This window comes from Canis lupus, chromosome 13 (assembly GCF_048164855.1).
Source record: "Canis lupus baileyi chromosome 13, mCanLup2.hap1, whole genome shotgun sequence".
Lineage (NCBI taxonomy): Eukaryota > Metazoa > Chordata > Mammalia > Carnivora > Canidae > Canis > Canis lupus.
The window spans coordinates 57,627,400-57,646,322 of record NC_132850.1 but is presented as its reverse complement, the minus strand read 5'-3'; the positions used below and the strand labels follow the sequence as shown (position 1 = coordinate 57,646,322).

The 18,923-nt window shown below is 34.8% G+C and overlaps 1 protein-coding gene across 18 annotated transcripts in view; it reads right to left on the bottom strand.

Annotated features, from left to right (window-relative positions):
- Positions 1-18,923, bottom strand: part of RAPGEF2 (Rap guanine nucleotide exchange factor 2) — a 242,043-nt gene that overhangs the window by 45,006 nt on the left and 178,114 nt on the right. For all 18 annotated transcript variants that reach the window (XM_072773789.1, XM_072773792.1, XM_072773794.1 and 15 more), the window contains one exon: positions 8,113-8,244. In XM_072773789.1, the coding sequence (XP_072629890.1) occupies positions 8,113-8,244 (132 nt within the window). The remainder of the gene's footprint in view (positions 1-8,112; positions 8,245-18,923) is intronic.

Genomic DNA, 18,923 nt, shown 5'->3' with positions numbered 1-18,923 from the left:
TATCCATTATATTTTAAAATACTATGGAATTCCCCTTTTAATTTTTTTTCCTTAAGTAAGCCGTAGGCCCAAGAGAGAGCTCAAACTCATGACCCTGAGATTAAGAGTTGCATGCTATACTGAGTGAGGCAGCCAGAAGCCCCAACAGAATTCCTTTTTAATAATACTTTTTAAATAGAATTTGATAAACAATTTTTTAGGAGTCTACTAATTCCATAATACTACTGCTTCATGAACAATGATGCATTTGGAGACTGGAGTTAAAAGTTTAATGAACAGACACCAACTGGTCTATAGGAGAAGTGTACTAAGCTTAGGAGTGCCTAAAACCTTAGGAGTTACAGAATTTACATTTGCTAAATGAACAAACTCAGAGTTTAGTTATTCAAATCTCAGCTCTACCATTTATAACGTGACTTTAGCAAAATTACTCAAATTCTATGAACCTAGTTTTATCAGTAAACTAGAGTTATATCTTCCCACTCATAGGACTGTTCTTGGCTCAAATAAGGAGGAAGAAAGCTCATTATAGGCTACTTCAAAAGTCAGTGACTTCCTAGGGCACCTGGGAGGCCAAGTCATGATTCTGGGATTGAGCGTGTCAGGCTCTCTGCTCAGCAGGAAGTCTGCTCCTACCCCTCCCCAGGCCCTGCCATCACCCAACTTGTGCTCTCTCTCTCAAAGAAATTAAAAAATAAAGTAAAATCTTAAAAAAAAAAAAAAAAAAAAAGTCAGTCCCTTCCTTAAAGGGACATTTTTTTTTAATATCAGCACTGGCAGAGCTTTACCTCTTCCCATCCCAGTAATGAAGCTTGCACACAATTTTTATTGGCGGATTGTGCCAAAAAAAACAGAACTCTGTTAAATCCTGCAACCTCTTACTTACTGTAAAAAAATGTCTCAGGCTAATTGCAACCATTAAATTCTGGCCAAATGGCTCATACAATAATTATAAAAACAGTGATCCTACACCGAATGACTACCATGTAGCTAGCACTACATTTGATGCTTTTAATACCTAATAATTAATCTTCACATCAATTCAGAAAATTAGAATTATTATTCCTACTTTTCAGATAAGAAAACACTAGGAAAATCAAATAAATTGTTCAATGTAAATAAAACCAAACCTAGTAATAGTGCCGGGACTTAAAATCAGGTCTGACCAATACCAACTACTAAATACTCTGCACTATAATACTTTGCCCAAGTTTTCTCCATCAACTGTCTTCATAAAGAAAATAGTTAAATCATTAATCATCAGGGGAAATGCAAATCAAAATAACAATGAGATATCACCTCACACCTGTCAGATGGCTAGACTCACAAAGACAAAAAATAACAAGTGGTCGTGAGGATGTGGAGAAGGAATGTTGGTGGGAATGTAAATTGGTGCAGTCACTGTGAAAAACAGTATGGGGGTTCCTTAACAAATTAAATAGAAGTGCTACAAGATCCAGTAATTCTACTACTGGGTGTTTACCCAAAGAAAATGGAAACACTAATTCAAAAGGATACATACACCCTTATGTTTATTGCAGCATTATTTACAATAGCCAAAAAATGGAAGTAACCCAAGTGTATATCAGTAGATGAATGGATAAAGAAGTTGTGGCGCAGACACATAGACAAACAGACAGACACACACACAGCAATATTACTCAGCCATAAAAAGGAATGGATCTTGCCTTGCCATTCATGACAATATGGATGGACTTATAGGATATTATGCTAAATGAAATAATTCAAAGAAAGACAAATACCACATGATTTCGCTTATACATGGATCTAAAAAACAAAACAAATAAACAAAAAGCATAAATACAGAGAACAAACTGATGACTGCCAGAGAGAGAAGGAAGGAAGATGGGCAGAATGGGTAAAGGGGAGTGGGAGATACAAGCTTCCTGTTACAGAATGAATAGTTTAGGAAAATAAAAGATACACAGGGACAGCATAGGGAATATAGTCACTAGTACTGTAAGAACACTGTATGGTGACATGGTAGCTACACTAGTAGTGAGCTAAGCATCACTCACTGACTTGTGGAATCACTATGTTATACACCTGAAACTAATGTAACAATGTAACTATACTAAATACTAAATACTAAAATACTAAATACTAATAAATACTAAATACTAATACTAAATACTAAATTCAACTATACTAAATAGCTAAAATATAATAAAGCAGTGTTTTCTGCTTTGCTAAGTCATAAAACATAAAATCTTAAATAAATGTATTTGTATATAAACATAAATAAAATGCTTGCTAATTTCTAGCTTCCTCCAAACTATAATATTACTAAGATTAATGCTAGTCTTTAAACTCTTTTATTCTAAATAAAGATAAGCACAAAAGCACATAGTATCTGATTATATTTGTCTCAGGAACAAGAAGAAAGATTTATATAATTCAGGTAGGTAAATAACTCTTGTCCTAAATTACAGGTTTAGATGGACATTATAGATAAATAGTAATATTCTCAAGAAAAACTAGTAATATTTTCATTTTTTAAAAAGATTTTATTTAAAAAGATTTTATTTATTTGAGAGAGAGAAAGAGAGTGAGCACAAGCAAGGTGGAGGGGTCAGAGGGAGAAGCAGTGGACTCCCCACTGAGCGGGGAGCCCCACACAGGGCTTGATCCCAGGACCCTAAGATCAAGACCTGAGCCAAAAGCTGATGCCCAAATGACTGAGCCACCTAGGCACCCCAAAAACTGTAACATCTTCAGATAAATGCCAAAGCTCTATGGATTTACTGAAATCAAAAGGGACTACATATATGATATTGTGAATACATTTCTTAAAAGATTATTTTGCATTTTCAAAGTATATCAAGAAAATGAACAGAAGAATGCCATAAAGCTCCAGTGAAGCATTAATTTAACTAAAATAAAAATTACTACACGTTTTACCAAGTACTTAAAAATCATTTACGAAAAAGTATTTGCTTATTAAATATACCATGCATACCCCTATGTTTAGAGGAGTTGCTTAATAAGCATTCTTAATATAAATTTTGTGCAGAATTTTGAACATACATATTTAACCCAAATAGCACTTAAGTCAGACTTGATATAAATTTAGGCTTGTAGGTTATATTGAATGCTAATGCTGATGATAATTTAAAAGAAACAATAAGTAAGTAGGAACTACCTACAAAACCATATATATGTAGAATGATGAAAATATATTTTGAAGGACACCTGGGTGGCTCAATAGTTGAGTGTCTGCCTTTGGCTCAGGTTGTGATCCCGGGATCCTGGGATTGAGTCCCACATCAGGCTCCTTGCAGGGAGCCTGCTTCTCCCTCTGCCTCTCTCTGTGTCTCTCATGAATAAATAAATAAAATCTTAGAAAAGAAAGGAAAAGAAAAAGAAAAGAAAAGAAAAATTTCAAAATAAATATAATGCTTGCAATAAGGCTAGTTTGTATAAGTTGTACTGTTCCTAATTTTACACATCAGTTTGTTTGTTTTTTTACTTCAATACAGACTTTAAAAATATATGTATGCCTAAACAGGAACAATTTTATACTTCTTAGTATAAATTGTTAGGTTTCTTTCCAAAATTATAAGCGTTAACAGGTGTAAGAATGTCTATGTGTAAATATTTATTATAAGTAAAAAAAAAAGTTGGTGCTAATTTGACAGTAAAATATTGTATTTAATCCCACATGCACAATTACTAAAATGTTTTGAAATATTTTATCTAAGATACAGATATCTACATGTACATTCTTTGCAAATTACCTACTCTTGTCCTTTGAATATTGTTACATAGTGAACTGTATTTTTCTCAATATAAGTGAGTTGTATTCTGACTTTATTTTATTATTATTATTTTTTTAATTTTTATTCATTTATTTATGATAGTCACAGAGAGAGAGAGAGAGAGAGGCAGAGACACAGGCAGAGGGAGAAGCAGGCTTCATGCACCGGGAGCCCGATGTGGGACTCGATCCCGGGTCTCCAGGATTGCGCCCCAGGCCAAAGGCAGGCGCTAAACCGCTGCACTACCCAGGGATCCCTGTATTCTGACTTTAAACTTCTGTCTCAAATGTTCTTTTAATTATTATTATTTATTATTAATATACGATTAAGAGTTTGCTAACTCTTGAGTTTATCTGGAACTTAATCTTAATTATCATATAAAGTGAGAGTACAGGGCGCCGGGATGGCTCAGCTGGTTAAGTGTCTGACTCTTGGTTTCAGCTCAGGTCATGATCTCAGTCAGGAGACCAATAGATAGATTCTCTGCTTCTCCTGGTCCCTTTGCCCCTCCTCGTGCTTGTGCTGCTCTCTCTCCCTCTCAGATAGGTAGGTAGGTAGACAGACAGACAGATAGATAGATCTTTTTAAAATAACAAATTAAAATGAGACTAAAAGTGACTCCCCTCACCCTAAAGATCATTTATTGAATAATCTATTGTATTCTTCATTGATTTGTGAGGATTCCTCTATTACATATTACGTCCTTACATATGAATTCCATTTTACTTGAACTCTCTGTTCTATTGATCTATTTTTAAACAACAGTTTCCAGTCCACCAAGCTACTGCTCTGAGAATCACACTATGTAGACAGGATCTTATCAAGGCTAGAATTGCACTGTCTCATATCACCAACTTAAGCATTCTGTTTTCTACTGCCAACAAACTCCTGCTCTCAACTGCTTCCATCTGTTCCCCAGATAAGCCCTTTACAACTCACGCATACCTTCAGTCCTCAAGACTCTACTACCTTCTATGTCTAGCTTTCACTCCTCCAGCTTATTTCAGCTTAGCATTTCAGTCACATTCATTCAATACACCTTTACCGAATGCCCACAACTTCTGGCTCTAGAGAGAAAATAGAGATGAAACAGAGAAGTTCTCTATCTTCTTGAAGCTGTCATTTTAGTAAGCAGACAGAACAGAGAAAGCAATAATCATTTCAATCAAAGTCTAAACAAAAGGACTCGCCAGGAAAGGAACCAAAATGTTAGGACCTACTTTTCAGAAAGTAATTAAGGAAAGAACTTTCTGAGAAGATGGTACTTAAAAATGAAGGCAGAAAAGGATCAACCTAGGAGAAAACATTCCAGGCAGAAGGCATGCAAAAACAAAGCTCAGCCGTTAAAAAGAGGCTGGCATGTTGCTTCATCCGTCTTTGTGTTACACTCATTTAACAAAACTCTGGGACCCGGTGAAGCCAAGTCTTTGCTTTCTTTGTGCTTGCTGTAGAAAAAAAAAAAAAAGAATACTTAAGAGGGCAGAGGAAAATCACTCTGAATTTGAGGGCACCATCTCAATTGAGCTTCCATGACTCCAGTCAATTTGCTCTCCTACTCCCTGAAACTTCTATTTCAAACTTCTAATTCCCAACCTGCCCACCCTCTCACTCTTAACAAATGAACTCACCTATTCAGAGAGAAAAAAAGCCACCGGAGAAAAATGCCCTCAACTCCCAAACTCCCCACTCCAAACCCACCATGATAAATATGTACCTGTTAAAACAGAGGAAGGTTTCTCATCTTAAAGCTAGTTATTCCACTTTGCTCTTGTGTTCCTCTCCTCCTCTCAGAAAGATTATTCTACCCTTTTCTCTCTGGTACATAGCATGCATTTCAACCTCTCCAGGCCCATCTCCTAACATTCATACTTTCTTCAAAATGACAACTTTTTGACTTAGGAGAAAGTTCCCTTACTTGACTTAGGAGGTTTCTCCTAAGTCAGAAATTATATAAAGATAAAATAGACTACCATGACAGATAGTTGACCATCCCTAGAAATGTTCAAGAAAAAACTGGATACTTCACTGATAGCAGATTAAGTCAGTTAGAGAAAGACAAATACCACATGATTTCACTCATATGTGGAATTTAGGAAACGAAACAGATAAACATTGGGGAAATTTATAAGAAAAAAAAATAGAAGGAGGCAAACCATAACAGAGACTGCTGACTATAGAGAACAGGCTGCGGGCTGCAGGAGGGGAGGTGGGTAGGGGATGGGGTAAATGGGTGATGGTGATTAAGGAAAGCACTTGATGTAATGAGCATTGGGTGTTATATGCAACTGATGAATCACTAAATTCTGCCCCTCAAACTAATATTACACTCTGTGTTAACTAACCAGAATTTAAATAAAAACTTGAAACATTAAAAAATAAATAAAACAAAATAAAAAGGAAAGTAGTAGAGGATTCAAATAAAAGATTGGTCACTGAGCCAGGTGCATCTCTCAGGTTTCTTCTCAACTTAAGAGTTTCTGATTTAAAGATAATGGAAATGGTCTATTGGGAATCTCTATTAAATTTTAAGTTTTGTATAGCTAGTAACAAATCCTTAGATACTCCTATGGATTTTTCCTTATGAAGGTTATAAACTTAACAGGCTATATGCTTGCCATCAAATTTGAAATGAATAGCCTTGAAACTCAACTAAAATAAATCAAAATACACAGGGACCCTCTATTCCATCTGTATCTCAAAATGAAGTCAGGCTGCAGGCAGACCACATCAGAGCAATTTGGAGTTCTCACCCACAGCCTGGATTCTCAGACATTCTGTATCACCAAGAATTTCCTCATGAACTTATCCTAGCTTACTCAAGGGTTAAACACATAAAGCTAGAATTTCCTTCTGAATACTCCACAGTAAATTATTTGAACAACTTATTTCATTCTTATAAATTTGCCTTCTAGGAGTTCCATTCAGGTCTGTATATACTATAACCTCAAGCTGTGTTTCCACAGCAGATCTTTAAAGGGTACAGTCATCTCAAAGTTTAGAAGACAGGGCTCTATCATGACATTTCAGTTACTATAAAGCACAATTTTTAGTTATGCCATTCATTGTTTTAGCATAAGGGATACTCGAGTAAATGTTTTAAAAAATCAACTTTTGAAAATAGGCAGTACTGCCAAGTGGAGGGAGGAGAGCAAAGTTACCTTGCCTTTATCCACCACCTTCTCCTCCTCTAACATTTGAAAGTGGGATTACTTCCTAAAAGTTGCCTTGTAAGTTAACACTTACTGCGAGGTATCTATCTTTGCGTTTGATACTCTATCAAGTAGAAATTTTTAAAGTTAAAGAACCAGATATTACTTCTTATTGCAAAATAATAAAAATTCTTAATAAGCCAAGAATCTGCAAATAATTAATTTCTGTCTACTGATCATTAGTCAGTAAGCTCTCTACAAAGTTGTGTACCTATTACTTTCTTAAAACTAATTCTCTAAGATCTACTAAATTTAGAACTTAAGTATGTTTTGCCCTGATGGCATTCTAATTGTTTAGTTACTTTTACCTTTTTTTTTTTTTTTTAATAGAAACTTATCACTGCCTGAATATTTCAGTGATCCTGAAACACTATAATGTTTCTAAGGACAGGTACTTCTATGGTCATCTCCTATCACAATTCCTAAGAAGTCAAGAATTATGCCTTGTAAAATGAGTACTATGCTCTTTTTATTTGAAGCCATCCAAAATCCCATATTAGAATTTATTTAAAGACCTCTTCACAAACGGGCCTTTTTTGCATTATTTTAGTCACCTTTCCTAAATATGCATATTCTAAGCCAATGAACTCTCCCTTTACAATTAAAATTATTTGGCTTTTAAAACATTTTTGGAATTCCATAGTTCTCATTTCTTTTCTCTCCATCAGTATCATAAAAATTTATTTTATATACATAACTAAATCTATACATAATTAAAAATGCAAGAAAAATAATCCAATGATCTAATTATAATAATCACAAGATTTTAATAAGAAAAACTTACTATTTAGCATAATTCTGCAGTTTTCCCCTGGAGTTCTAGTCCAGAAATAATCATAAACCTAGTATGTCTATGGTCAAATTTAAATATTTAAAGTCAAACTTTAAATTTAAAACTTTAAATATTTAAAATTCTGATAATTGGTAACAGCAGAGGCAAATACAATTAGACAGTAGTTCTACTTCCTGAAACAAATCTACTATAACATTAGCATTTTATGTACCTGTATGTACATATAATATACACATATATATTTACTTTATAGATCCTATCAATTAAGAATAAAAAAAAATCCTTAGAATACATAAAAATGAAGCAAATGACAAAGAAAACACCTTCTTACCTGGTAGATATCAGAAAGACTGCTGCTTCCAGAATCACTAGTGATACTACATCCTGAATGGCTAGAAGAAACGTGCGTCACCTGTGGGTGGAGACTATCAGTAAGGTGTAGTTTTGTGAAATCTGCAGGAAGCTATGGAAGGAGCAGGAGAAACAGGATTACAATTTGAATCAAGAACTCTTAAGACATTGAAAAATTTTATTATACTCTACTCCATACCATTTACCCAAAAGTACTAAGAAATCTTTCATTTTTTAAGTTCACAAATTACTAAATAGTGTTCTATTTATCAAAAGTCACAAAATAAATTTTTAAAGCTTATGGACATTCAATAAACCTTAATACTAAATCCAATGCTTAAAGAGGTGGGTTTGAAGGTGCTCACTTGGGTGAGCACTTAATTCAGTGAGTGACAACTTTCAAAGTACACACCACTGAGCAAATTAGTCTACTGTTGTTTGTTAGCCACCATAAACACAACTTTATAACAAGAAATAGCTTAAACAAAAAAAGAGAAATGAGGTTCTTATATCCCCACATACTACTTAAAAGTAAAGAAAAGGGGCACATGGGTGGTTCAGTTAAGTGGCTGACTCTTGATTTTGGCTCAGGTCATGATCTCAGGATCCTGAGATCAGCCCTGCATGGGGCACTAGGCATGGAGCCTGCTTAAGATTCTCTCTCCTTCCCACTCTGTGCCCCCCTTCCTTCACCCCCTCCACTGCTCACAGGCCCTCTCTGTCTCTCAAAAAAAAAAAAAAAAAAGAGCATCTTAGGATTGACAAAATATATTGTTATACAAATAACTATGCTAGGCTCTATGAAAACAGAAAAGAATGCGTTCAAAGAACTTAAAATTGAGAAAGTTATGGACAACATTTACCTATCTATACACATACACATATATATCAATTTTCTATTTGTTCATGTTTACACCCTAAATAAAAGAACTTCTATGGAACAGATTCACTAAGTATCCCTCAAGTGCTTCTACCATTCCCCTATGAAACAGAAAATAAATTGAAAAATTATCCACAGGATGCCTGGGTGGCTAAATTGGTTAAACAACTGACTCTTGACTTTGGCTCGGGTCGTGATCTCAGGGTCCTGGGACTGAGCTCTGCATTGGGCTCAGGGCTCAGCCCTCAGCAAGCAGACGAACACAACTTTATAGCAAGAAATAGCTTAAACAAAAAAGAATTCTCTCTCTCCCTTTCTCTCTGTCCCACCCCCTGCTCTCTCTCTCAAATAAATCTTAAAAAGAAAACATCCATATAGTTGTCCATTCAACAAATATTTACTGAGACTTTTTCCTCTATGTGCTAGTCAGTGAATGAGACACTAAGAAAACCACTGCCATAAGAATCTTACACTCTTATAAGTTATTACCAGTTCTTGTGAATTAAAAACGGGCACTATTTATCCTATCCAACTTATTATGTTATTGGCTAGTAATATACACGACACTTCAAAATATATGCTGACATGCAATACTGGTAACATTCTCCATTTCCTCCCTACATATTGATCCTAGTTAGCTGTTGAATAATAATAAGGAATGTTAATGTAAAACTTTGTAAGAGTTAATCTTAGAACTTTCCCTTCTCTCCTTTGACCTTCATCCCTTCTCCCCCCTTCTGAAAACAAGACACCATTCCACAGATTAGAATAAGTTTCCCAAGGGAGGTGATTCAGTTTTATGACAAAGACCAATGAATTTTAATACCTCAAAGTTCCAAACAATGAGGCAAAATATTTATATCCCACAAATATTCCGATCTGACTCAGTAAACAGACTATGATATTTAATAATACTTAATAAGATTAAATACAGTCTGTACAGAAATATTTTTGACTTCATAAGAGACAAGTATACAAAGAAAGCACTTAAAGTTATTAGGAGGTATATGATTAGATGCCAAATAAATGGACAAAAAGCACATATGTTGGAGGAGCTCAGAGAAGTGAGATGTTTACTCAAACGTGTGAAATCATTGCAAACATGACATACCTCACTAAGAGTGTTGTTTTTTAAAAACTTGATAATTGAAGATGCTATGAAATATTTAGATAAAATTTAGGAGAATAACAATTCCCCTACAAGGAATAGATAGCTGAATAACTAAACTGAGAATTTATATATATTTATTCACAACGTAGAACAGTGAAATATTTGCAGGATTTCTTCGGGAACAATTTGAAGACAGAAATCTGCCAAGGTGTACTAATGATTATGATTTAGCATGTTTAGTTAAGTGATAGATAGCAGATGTTAAAATAATATGTCCAAAACCAGGATAAACATCCTTCATCATTCTAGCTACATTTCCATTTAATTCAGTCACTCACTACAGAAGTCAACTGGGGAAACATTACTTAACAGCTCAGTGATTTTAAAAGGCATAAATCGATATATATAATTATAGAATAAATTGATTTCTATTGATTATTTTTGATAGACCTGACTCCAGTTGGCATGTGCCACAGTGTGATTTTTTTTAAATTAACTTAAATTTGTCAAGTGAGGATAAAACTGTCTAATGAATTTTTACTCACTAGACACTTATTTATTCAAGTCTCAGAGGACTCTCCTCTCCAGCATCCATCAGCTGGTCATCCTTCCTAAGTACTCACTGTATGGAAAGCATTAAGCTGCAGAGCTCTGAATCTAGTAGGATACACGTGGATCCAGCCTTCATATGCCACAATATATTCATCTATGCTAGCTTATAGCTGCAGACACCAGAATTACATGGCTGTTAGGCTGAGAACCACAAGGAGTATTTAAAAAGAAAAAAAATATTTTCACTCTTAAGAATTCAGTTCTATTTTATAAACACTTATGGAGTATCTGCTAAGTCAGATTGTTAGGGCTGGGGAATCAGACATATCCTATTCCAAATGTAACGTCTACTACCCAAAATGTAATTGAAACAGGTGTTACCTATGATATAAAAATAAATCAAACATACTTAAAAAAAAAAAAAAACATGGCTTTTATCCCCCCCAACACACACACCTGTATTTTTTGCAGGGCAGCATGAAATAATGTTATATTAAACTCAGTAAATGCATACATAATTTAGTCTTAACTGAACATTTCTTTATATTAGAGCAGATGCCATGTTTAAGAAAGTTTAAAAATGTTTTCCATAGATTGGGATAATAGTATCATGAGTAAACTTTATTGACAGTACACCTCAGCCAAGGTATCAGAATGGGAGAAGTTATGGAATTTGTTTCCATAAAGGAAGAGTCTGAAATCCACTGATCTGACCCAGCCAGTCACAATACTCTTAAAAGAATAGAGACCTGAGACTAATCTAGGGGCAGTGGGTCTTTAAGAGGCAAATGAACTATATAGGGATTGGAAGTCAGCGGACAAACCTGGGTACAGGCACCCATGTTTAAACCTGAGGTCAACAAGGCTAACACAGAATCCCAGAGAGGCAGTAACTCATAGTCTGAGTAAAAAATACCCAAAAAGGGCACGATATGGCAAAGACAACAAGATTCATTTATTCCAAATTTTTCTAGGCTTGACTCAATGCCTATTTAAATTACTATCAGTATCCTATTTCATTAAATTTCAGATTAAAATGAGGCTGTGAATTATCTTGTGATCCTAACCACCATTTATAACAGAAACTGTTCAAAATATAAGAAAAATGTTTGAAGTTGGGACTATATACAGTCACTACCTGAATAAAACTAAACAATAATTAAGCTAAGGGGGAAATTAACACATTTTATACATTTTGATCTTAATACCAATATATTTCACAATGATGAACACAATTTAAAGGCATCTCTTATATTTATTAAATATTTTTAATATTTGATATATTAATATATTCCTGCTTAATTTTTTCCTGGATCAATCAACCTATATTCCTAGAAATACAGTACTTATGCATCACAACTGCAATAAATGACCATTAGGCAAATGATTGAACCATAGTTTAACGGCAAAAACTATTAAATACGTAATACAGGGGATTATTAAAATCAGATTCTTAAATGCCATAAAATGAACATAAGCAAAAATAATCATAGTTTCATAAAATCTGGGTATCAATTATATAATAATTTGTTTTCTCTTTTTTATCTTATCTTATTTATTTTATTTTATTTTATTTTCTCTTCTGGAAGAAAAAGGAATGTTACAACAATTAGCTATAAACAAGTACTATCTAAAAGATTTAAGTCTCATATTGAAAGGCATTTGATAATCTTTGATTTATTAGTCTAATGATTGGCATTTATAAATATACTAGTTAATATATGAACTCTGTTTTGAACATAAATGCAATGAATTTGAAAGGCATTTGATAATCTTTGATTTATTAGTCTAATGATTGGCATTTATAAATATACTAGTTAATATATGAACTCTGTTTTGAACATAAATGCAATGAATTTGAGTGCCTGGAATCTCTGACATCAGGAAGTAAATACTTTGTTGAAATAGTAAAATTCCTTAAAGTGGTGATAAAGTAGTAGAAGCTTCTCTTTCCTTCTCTCCCCAGAAAAGACTTCTTTATGCTCACATTTTCAAGCTCTACAAGGAAGAGTAGGTATATTACTGGACATGTAATGGAAATGGAATAGTTTATGTTTCACAATGCATTATTATTAGCTTAGGATTGCTGAGAAATCCAAGAGTTAAAAAGCAAACAAACAAAAAAAACGAATACTGCCACCAACATTGAAATTTCTTTAACTGAAAAATTTCCCAACTAATCTTTAGAATGAGTTTATTTCAAGAAACAGTTACAACAAAACACACAAGGTTTGGGGTAATTGTTGGGATCTACGTAATCTTCGCTGGCAGTTTACCTTGAGTAACACTATCTAAAGTAAATATCATACTTAATGACCTAAACTAACTTCATATTAAGATGTACTCCTTAAGAATTTACCCAAATGAATATTGTTTTCTTCCTATCACTGGAGTTTTGTGAGTGTTCTTTATGATCATGTTTTCAAGCTCTGCAAGGAAGAGTTGGTATGTTACTGGACACATTTCCTGTCTTTCTCTGAGATGTTAGTGAAAATAACATCTCTCATATTTTCTACTCATTCATCACTTATTGGAAACCTGTGTTGTGATGATTAAATGAATGAGCCGGAATAAAGCATTTAGGGTAGGGCCTAGCACAGAGAAATCACGATAGAAGTGTGTCAGCTATTACAATTACCACATGTGGATGCCGTGTAAGATACAGGTCCTTTCCAGATCCAGAATTTCTACTGTTCCAGCCACAAACACCGTTCCCTTACCCACTTTTGAATTCAAGTTGTGTTTTAAAAGCAATTCATATTTTCACCCCCTCTGCATCTGTATACACACACACACACACACACACACACACACACACACACACTTTCACTACTGATTTATTCAGATACTACTAGTCCGGACACTCTCTGACCTGTTTCTACATAGAGACTAAGTAGGCAGAAATATTATTTAGTAGACCATTTTATTTTATTTTTTTAATTTTTATTTATTTGTGATAGTCACAGAGAGAGAGAGAGAATGAGGCAGAGACACAGGCAGAGGGAGAAGCAGGCTCCATGCACCGGGAGCCCGACGTGGGATTCGATCCCGGGTCTCCAGGATCGCGCCCTGGGCCAAAGGCAGGTGCCAAACCGCTGCGCCACCCAGGGATCCCTAGTAGACCATTTTAAAGGCCACTTTATATGATCGACTTTTATATCTCTCCATCATAATATTTCTTTAAAAACACCAAAAAGAGTAAACATTTGAATACCCAGATATTATTCATCAGAAGTAATTTCTGCTTCCCTTATACTGCCTTATGATATGCCTAGATCCAATACTTATTCTTGATTACATCATCCATCAATATTCCAACAAAGAGAAAGATATTTGCACAGTACACAATTTCTTTTATTCATAAACATGAAAGTTTTCCCAAAGGTGTCATGAGATAATTTAATAATGAATAGGTCTAATTATATTTCTCATTAAAACACACGGAGACACTTTTAATGTTAATATGACTATGTTTTACAGAAGTGGGTCTAGAAGGATTTGTGCTGTATGTCTACTGGTGGAACAAAAATTAATAATTTGTAAGAACAAAAAAAAATAATTTGCAAGAACATTCTCCCAGGTTCCTGCCAGGTTCAAAAGATATAAGCTTCATGTCAACATATATAGATTATCATCTGTTCAACCTCTTCCTAACTCAGGCAACTTTGAACAAGTTAATTAACTTCTGTGTACCTTAGTTTCTTCCATCAGATGACTATAACACAATGACTAAATGAACTAATCATTGGGAACTACAAAATCTACCTTACTGATGCCTCTCTCTTCCTCGTCATTCCCTCTGGTATTTTTCTAGTCAAGGTTCTCCATCACCTTGGGTCAGATGTTTTTCAAGTACAATGAAAAAAAGAAAAAAAAAAAAACTGACTTATTTTTAACACTGTCATACCTACCACTACCATTATAGTAGTTTACTTATGATACATATTCCCCCAAGACTATATATTACATTAAACCGTAGGTCTATATGGAGGAGCTCACTCTTAGAACACTGTACTAAATTTTGTGAAGTAAACAACCTCATTATCATGATATGCTTATAGTCCAATTTCTCTCTTTTACAAACATTCAAATTGTCATAGCTAAGAATTCTCTCAAAGTGATAATGTCTTGGGGAGTCTGTGCTTTTGTGTGTAGTCTATGATATTTGACTGCAGAAGCCTCCATATATTTGACCCAGATACATGTGCTGAAACCTGGTATGGCTTTAACCACAATGATACTCTTGCCATCCTGAGCATGCTGCCTCTAGAGGACAGACTGAATGGAAACACCACTGCACGGGAGCAAAGTGCAAGTTCAGTCATGCATTTTTCAAAAATTTCTTGTTACTAAAACATTAAAACAATGTTTTAGAGGAATCTGTAATAGAGAGGACTTGCTATTAAGATAAACTTATACACATGACTATTTCACATGACTTTCTGCCCAAAAATAAGCCTTTACTTGTTAGAATTACCTACTGAAATATGGTAGTAACCTAGCCCTCACCCCAGGGCAGAAAGGCCACCCTCACATTTTTGGGGGTTAGTGACATAAATGAATCATAAACTTCGTTGGCTACAGTTGGGCAAATTATAATCTATCTAAAATTTAATTCCTACATTTATGAAATAGTGATCATTTGTACACAAATAGAACAGTTATTATCCTCTGTTGAGGAAAATAAATAACCAAAACTAGTAAATTGATGTTTTTAAGCAAATACTTTTAGAAAGCCTTTTCTACCAGATGTTGAATGAAAGCAATCCACATGACCTTTCCTTCAAAACAGAAAAGTAGAATCCTCTAGTATGATGAGAATTTAGGTACCATATATTTCAAAATATTTCAAAATGTAAGGCTATGCCCATTGTTTTTCAAAGAGAAGGCAATACTAAGAACACTTGTATACCAGATACCAGTGCCTTTGTGCTGGGCCCCGATCCAACACTTGTAGATGTATTAGGTCATTTAATCCTTACAAGTATCTTATGAAGTAGGTGTGGCTATGACCATTTTAAATAGGAGGAAACTAAGACATGGAAAAGTTAAGTGATTTGTACCAAGATCATATAGTGAAAAGGTGGTAAAGAAACATTCCGGCTGTATGGGTCTCCAGAGCACACATACTTAAACTTTAAATTTAATGTATTTATTAATTCAGTAGTTGACTTGAAAACTCCCATGGATAATGATGAAATGGTCAAATGGCTGCTTATATCAATTTATTAATATAATTTCTTTTTTTTTTTTAAGATTTTATTTATCCATTCACAAGAGACAGAGAGCAACAGAGGCAGAGACACAGGCAGAGGGAGAAGCAGGCTCCATGCAGGGAGCCCAATGCAGGACCCGTTCCCAGGTCCCCAGGATCACACCCTGGGCCAAAGGCGGCGCTAAACCACTGAGCCACCAGGGCAGCCCTATTAATATAATTTCTTGTGCAAATTTTAAAATCATACAGAAAAATACTAATCTACAATGATTTTTCACTCTCACTTTCATAAAACCAATTTATTAAAACATTACATCCACATCCTAGCAGAATTTTTGTTCCCTATAAATTGTTTGAGTTACATTACTTTCTTGAATCTGTGTGTGATAATGTACATTAGTGAAGTTGACTTGTCATTCATCTTACAGGTTCTTTATAAAATAATTTACTATTTATGTGATAAACTCATTTTAAAAATATTATGGTAATATTCAGTACTTGCAACTTTGAGATCACACATCCAGGAATCATTATTAAACCTGCATAAAATGCAAAGCTTCTTTAACTCCCTTATGCCAGTTCCATGGTGTGACACTGGAAAGCATTCCAAGCTAGCACTGGTTGAGGTCATTTCTGCATTATGTTCCTTACTGAAGAGTATTTTTAATTGTTTTTAAAAGTAAAATAAATTGAGAGAACCTCATAAAATATGTGAGGAGAGCAATTCCTTTTCTGGTAGTTATTTTTGGCAGAAACTGAATCTGCCTGGTATATAATTTCCCTAACATTTGATAATCAGAAAAAAATTATGCACACATATACACAGAGTTAGTTATGAGTTAGTCAATGAATTTCATCATCCTAAAGGAAGACACCTGGCATAGTGAGAGCAGTTCTATAATATTAATATTAGAACCAATGAAAATTTCTCATGTGAAAGAAAGCTGTATATTTTTCAAAATGAAAATGTTTATCTGGGACCTAAAATAAAACCGTCTATATAGTTTTCCACAGAAATACCGAGGTAGTTGATTAATTATCATGGTACATGGCAAATGAAATATCCTGTTGCCTATTAAGAAACATTGTCTTATGATGGTTTAAGAGATAGCCACTCCATCCTCGCTCCATCTCCCCACCCCATTCCCCGACATAACATATAATCTGTTCTTCTTTTCAATTTATTTGCAATCATCCATAACCACCCATCTGAAAAGCACACATTTCTCCAAGGAATTAAAAAAAAATGCCTAGATGACTCAGTCCAAGAAATTGTCAATAAAATACATGGCAGCTTCTGGCTCTCAGTCCAGTAATTTAAACATCATCTTCTGAGTAGCATTCCACCTATTTAAACCCCAAACCCCTTTGTGCATTTTCTTTTCCTGTTAGTAACCATTACTGCCATTATTGCGCGGGTGGGTACGTACTATGTAATGAGCAAGGAGCTCAATATTTGACACCAATTTGTTCTAATATTTGTAAAAAGCCCAGATGCTGCTAAAGAGACAGAAGCGCAAACAGCTCAAGTGACTTGTTGAAAGCCCTCAGGTAAGAGGCTCCAAAATCTCTGCCCAGGGTACCCTGTCTCTAGATATTTGTTATTTGGTGCAATATTCTTTTTTTTTTTTTAATTTTTATTTATTTATGATAGTCAACAGAGAGAGAAAGAGAGAGAGAGAGAGAGGCAGAGACACAGGCAGAGAGAGAAGCAGGCTCCATGCACCCGGAGCCCAACATGGGATTCGATCCCGGGTCTCCAGGATCGTGCCCTGGGCCAAAGGCAGGCGCCAAACCGCTGCGCCACCCAGGGATCCCATTGGCGCAATATTCTAACCCAATCTTTGCTCCTGTCTTCTCCCTTATGTAAACAGTAAACGCCTTAAAGGAACTGTACACTAACTTAAGAATAGCTTTATTTTCTAATGTGAAAAACAGCCCAATAAATACAATTTTAAGCAAAATTTGTGATTATCCATGTGGTAAAACTGCCAGTTTCCTGCAGTTGCTAAAACTTGAGTCCTCGGTGTCTTGTTTTCCAGGACTAAGTGGGACTGGTGCTATGGAAGTAGCAGTCTCTGGAGAGGTAAAGAAGTTGCTGGTAATACCAGAAACCAACTTCTGTGACCAATTAGACAACAACTCTGATGAGCTCCAAAGGGATTATGCTTAGTTATCCCAGCTGTAAAAACGCTCAAGGGAGTATGGAGTTAGGGAAATGAGTGGTTAAAGTCAAGGAAAAAAGATTCCTAGGGGGATCTATGGAGAACCCTAAGCTGCCTTCTTTTTGAACAAAAATAAACAGTTGGTTTGGGGAGAAAATCTCACACAGAATTAAAAACTTTAACCTACAAGTAATCTTTAACTCTTTAAAGATCATTAAAGCTACCATACGTCCAAGTGCAATGGTACTAAGGTTTCTATGTAACAAAATAACATAAAATGTCAGAGACTGGCTAGTTATTTATCGGTATCCTCTGTTCTGGGAAACAGAGCTAGACATTTCCGAACCTCCCTTATAGTGATGTATGTGCCCACACAAGTGAGTTCAAGCTGACAAACACCAGTGACATATGCCATTTCCACACCTCACTTATAAAAATCTGCCTTAAGACCTGTCATGACCTCTTCCCTTGCAGCAAAATAGTCTCTGCTGGAAGACAACAGAAGCTTGGTTTTGAAGGTTAGATGAGCCAAAAACAGAGGGACTGGATCCTTGAAACACTGCTTAGAAGGGAACCAACCACTAAGTAATCAAGAGTACTTGCTTTAGATTTTATGCAAAAGAGAAATAAACTTCTACTGTGTTTGAATCATTATGTTTTGTTTGGTACAATGGACAGCATTATCTTAACTCATAAATACATTATCATTAGCTCAAATAAATAACTCCTATAAATACACTGTCTTAACACATATCATAACTCATACAAACACAAAGTGAGATCTATTTGTGAAAAATGTTTCACAATGAAATTCTAAATTGCTTAAGAAGAAGTAAGTAGGGCTCTGATAATATCTTGACCTCACAGT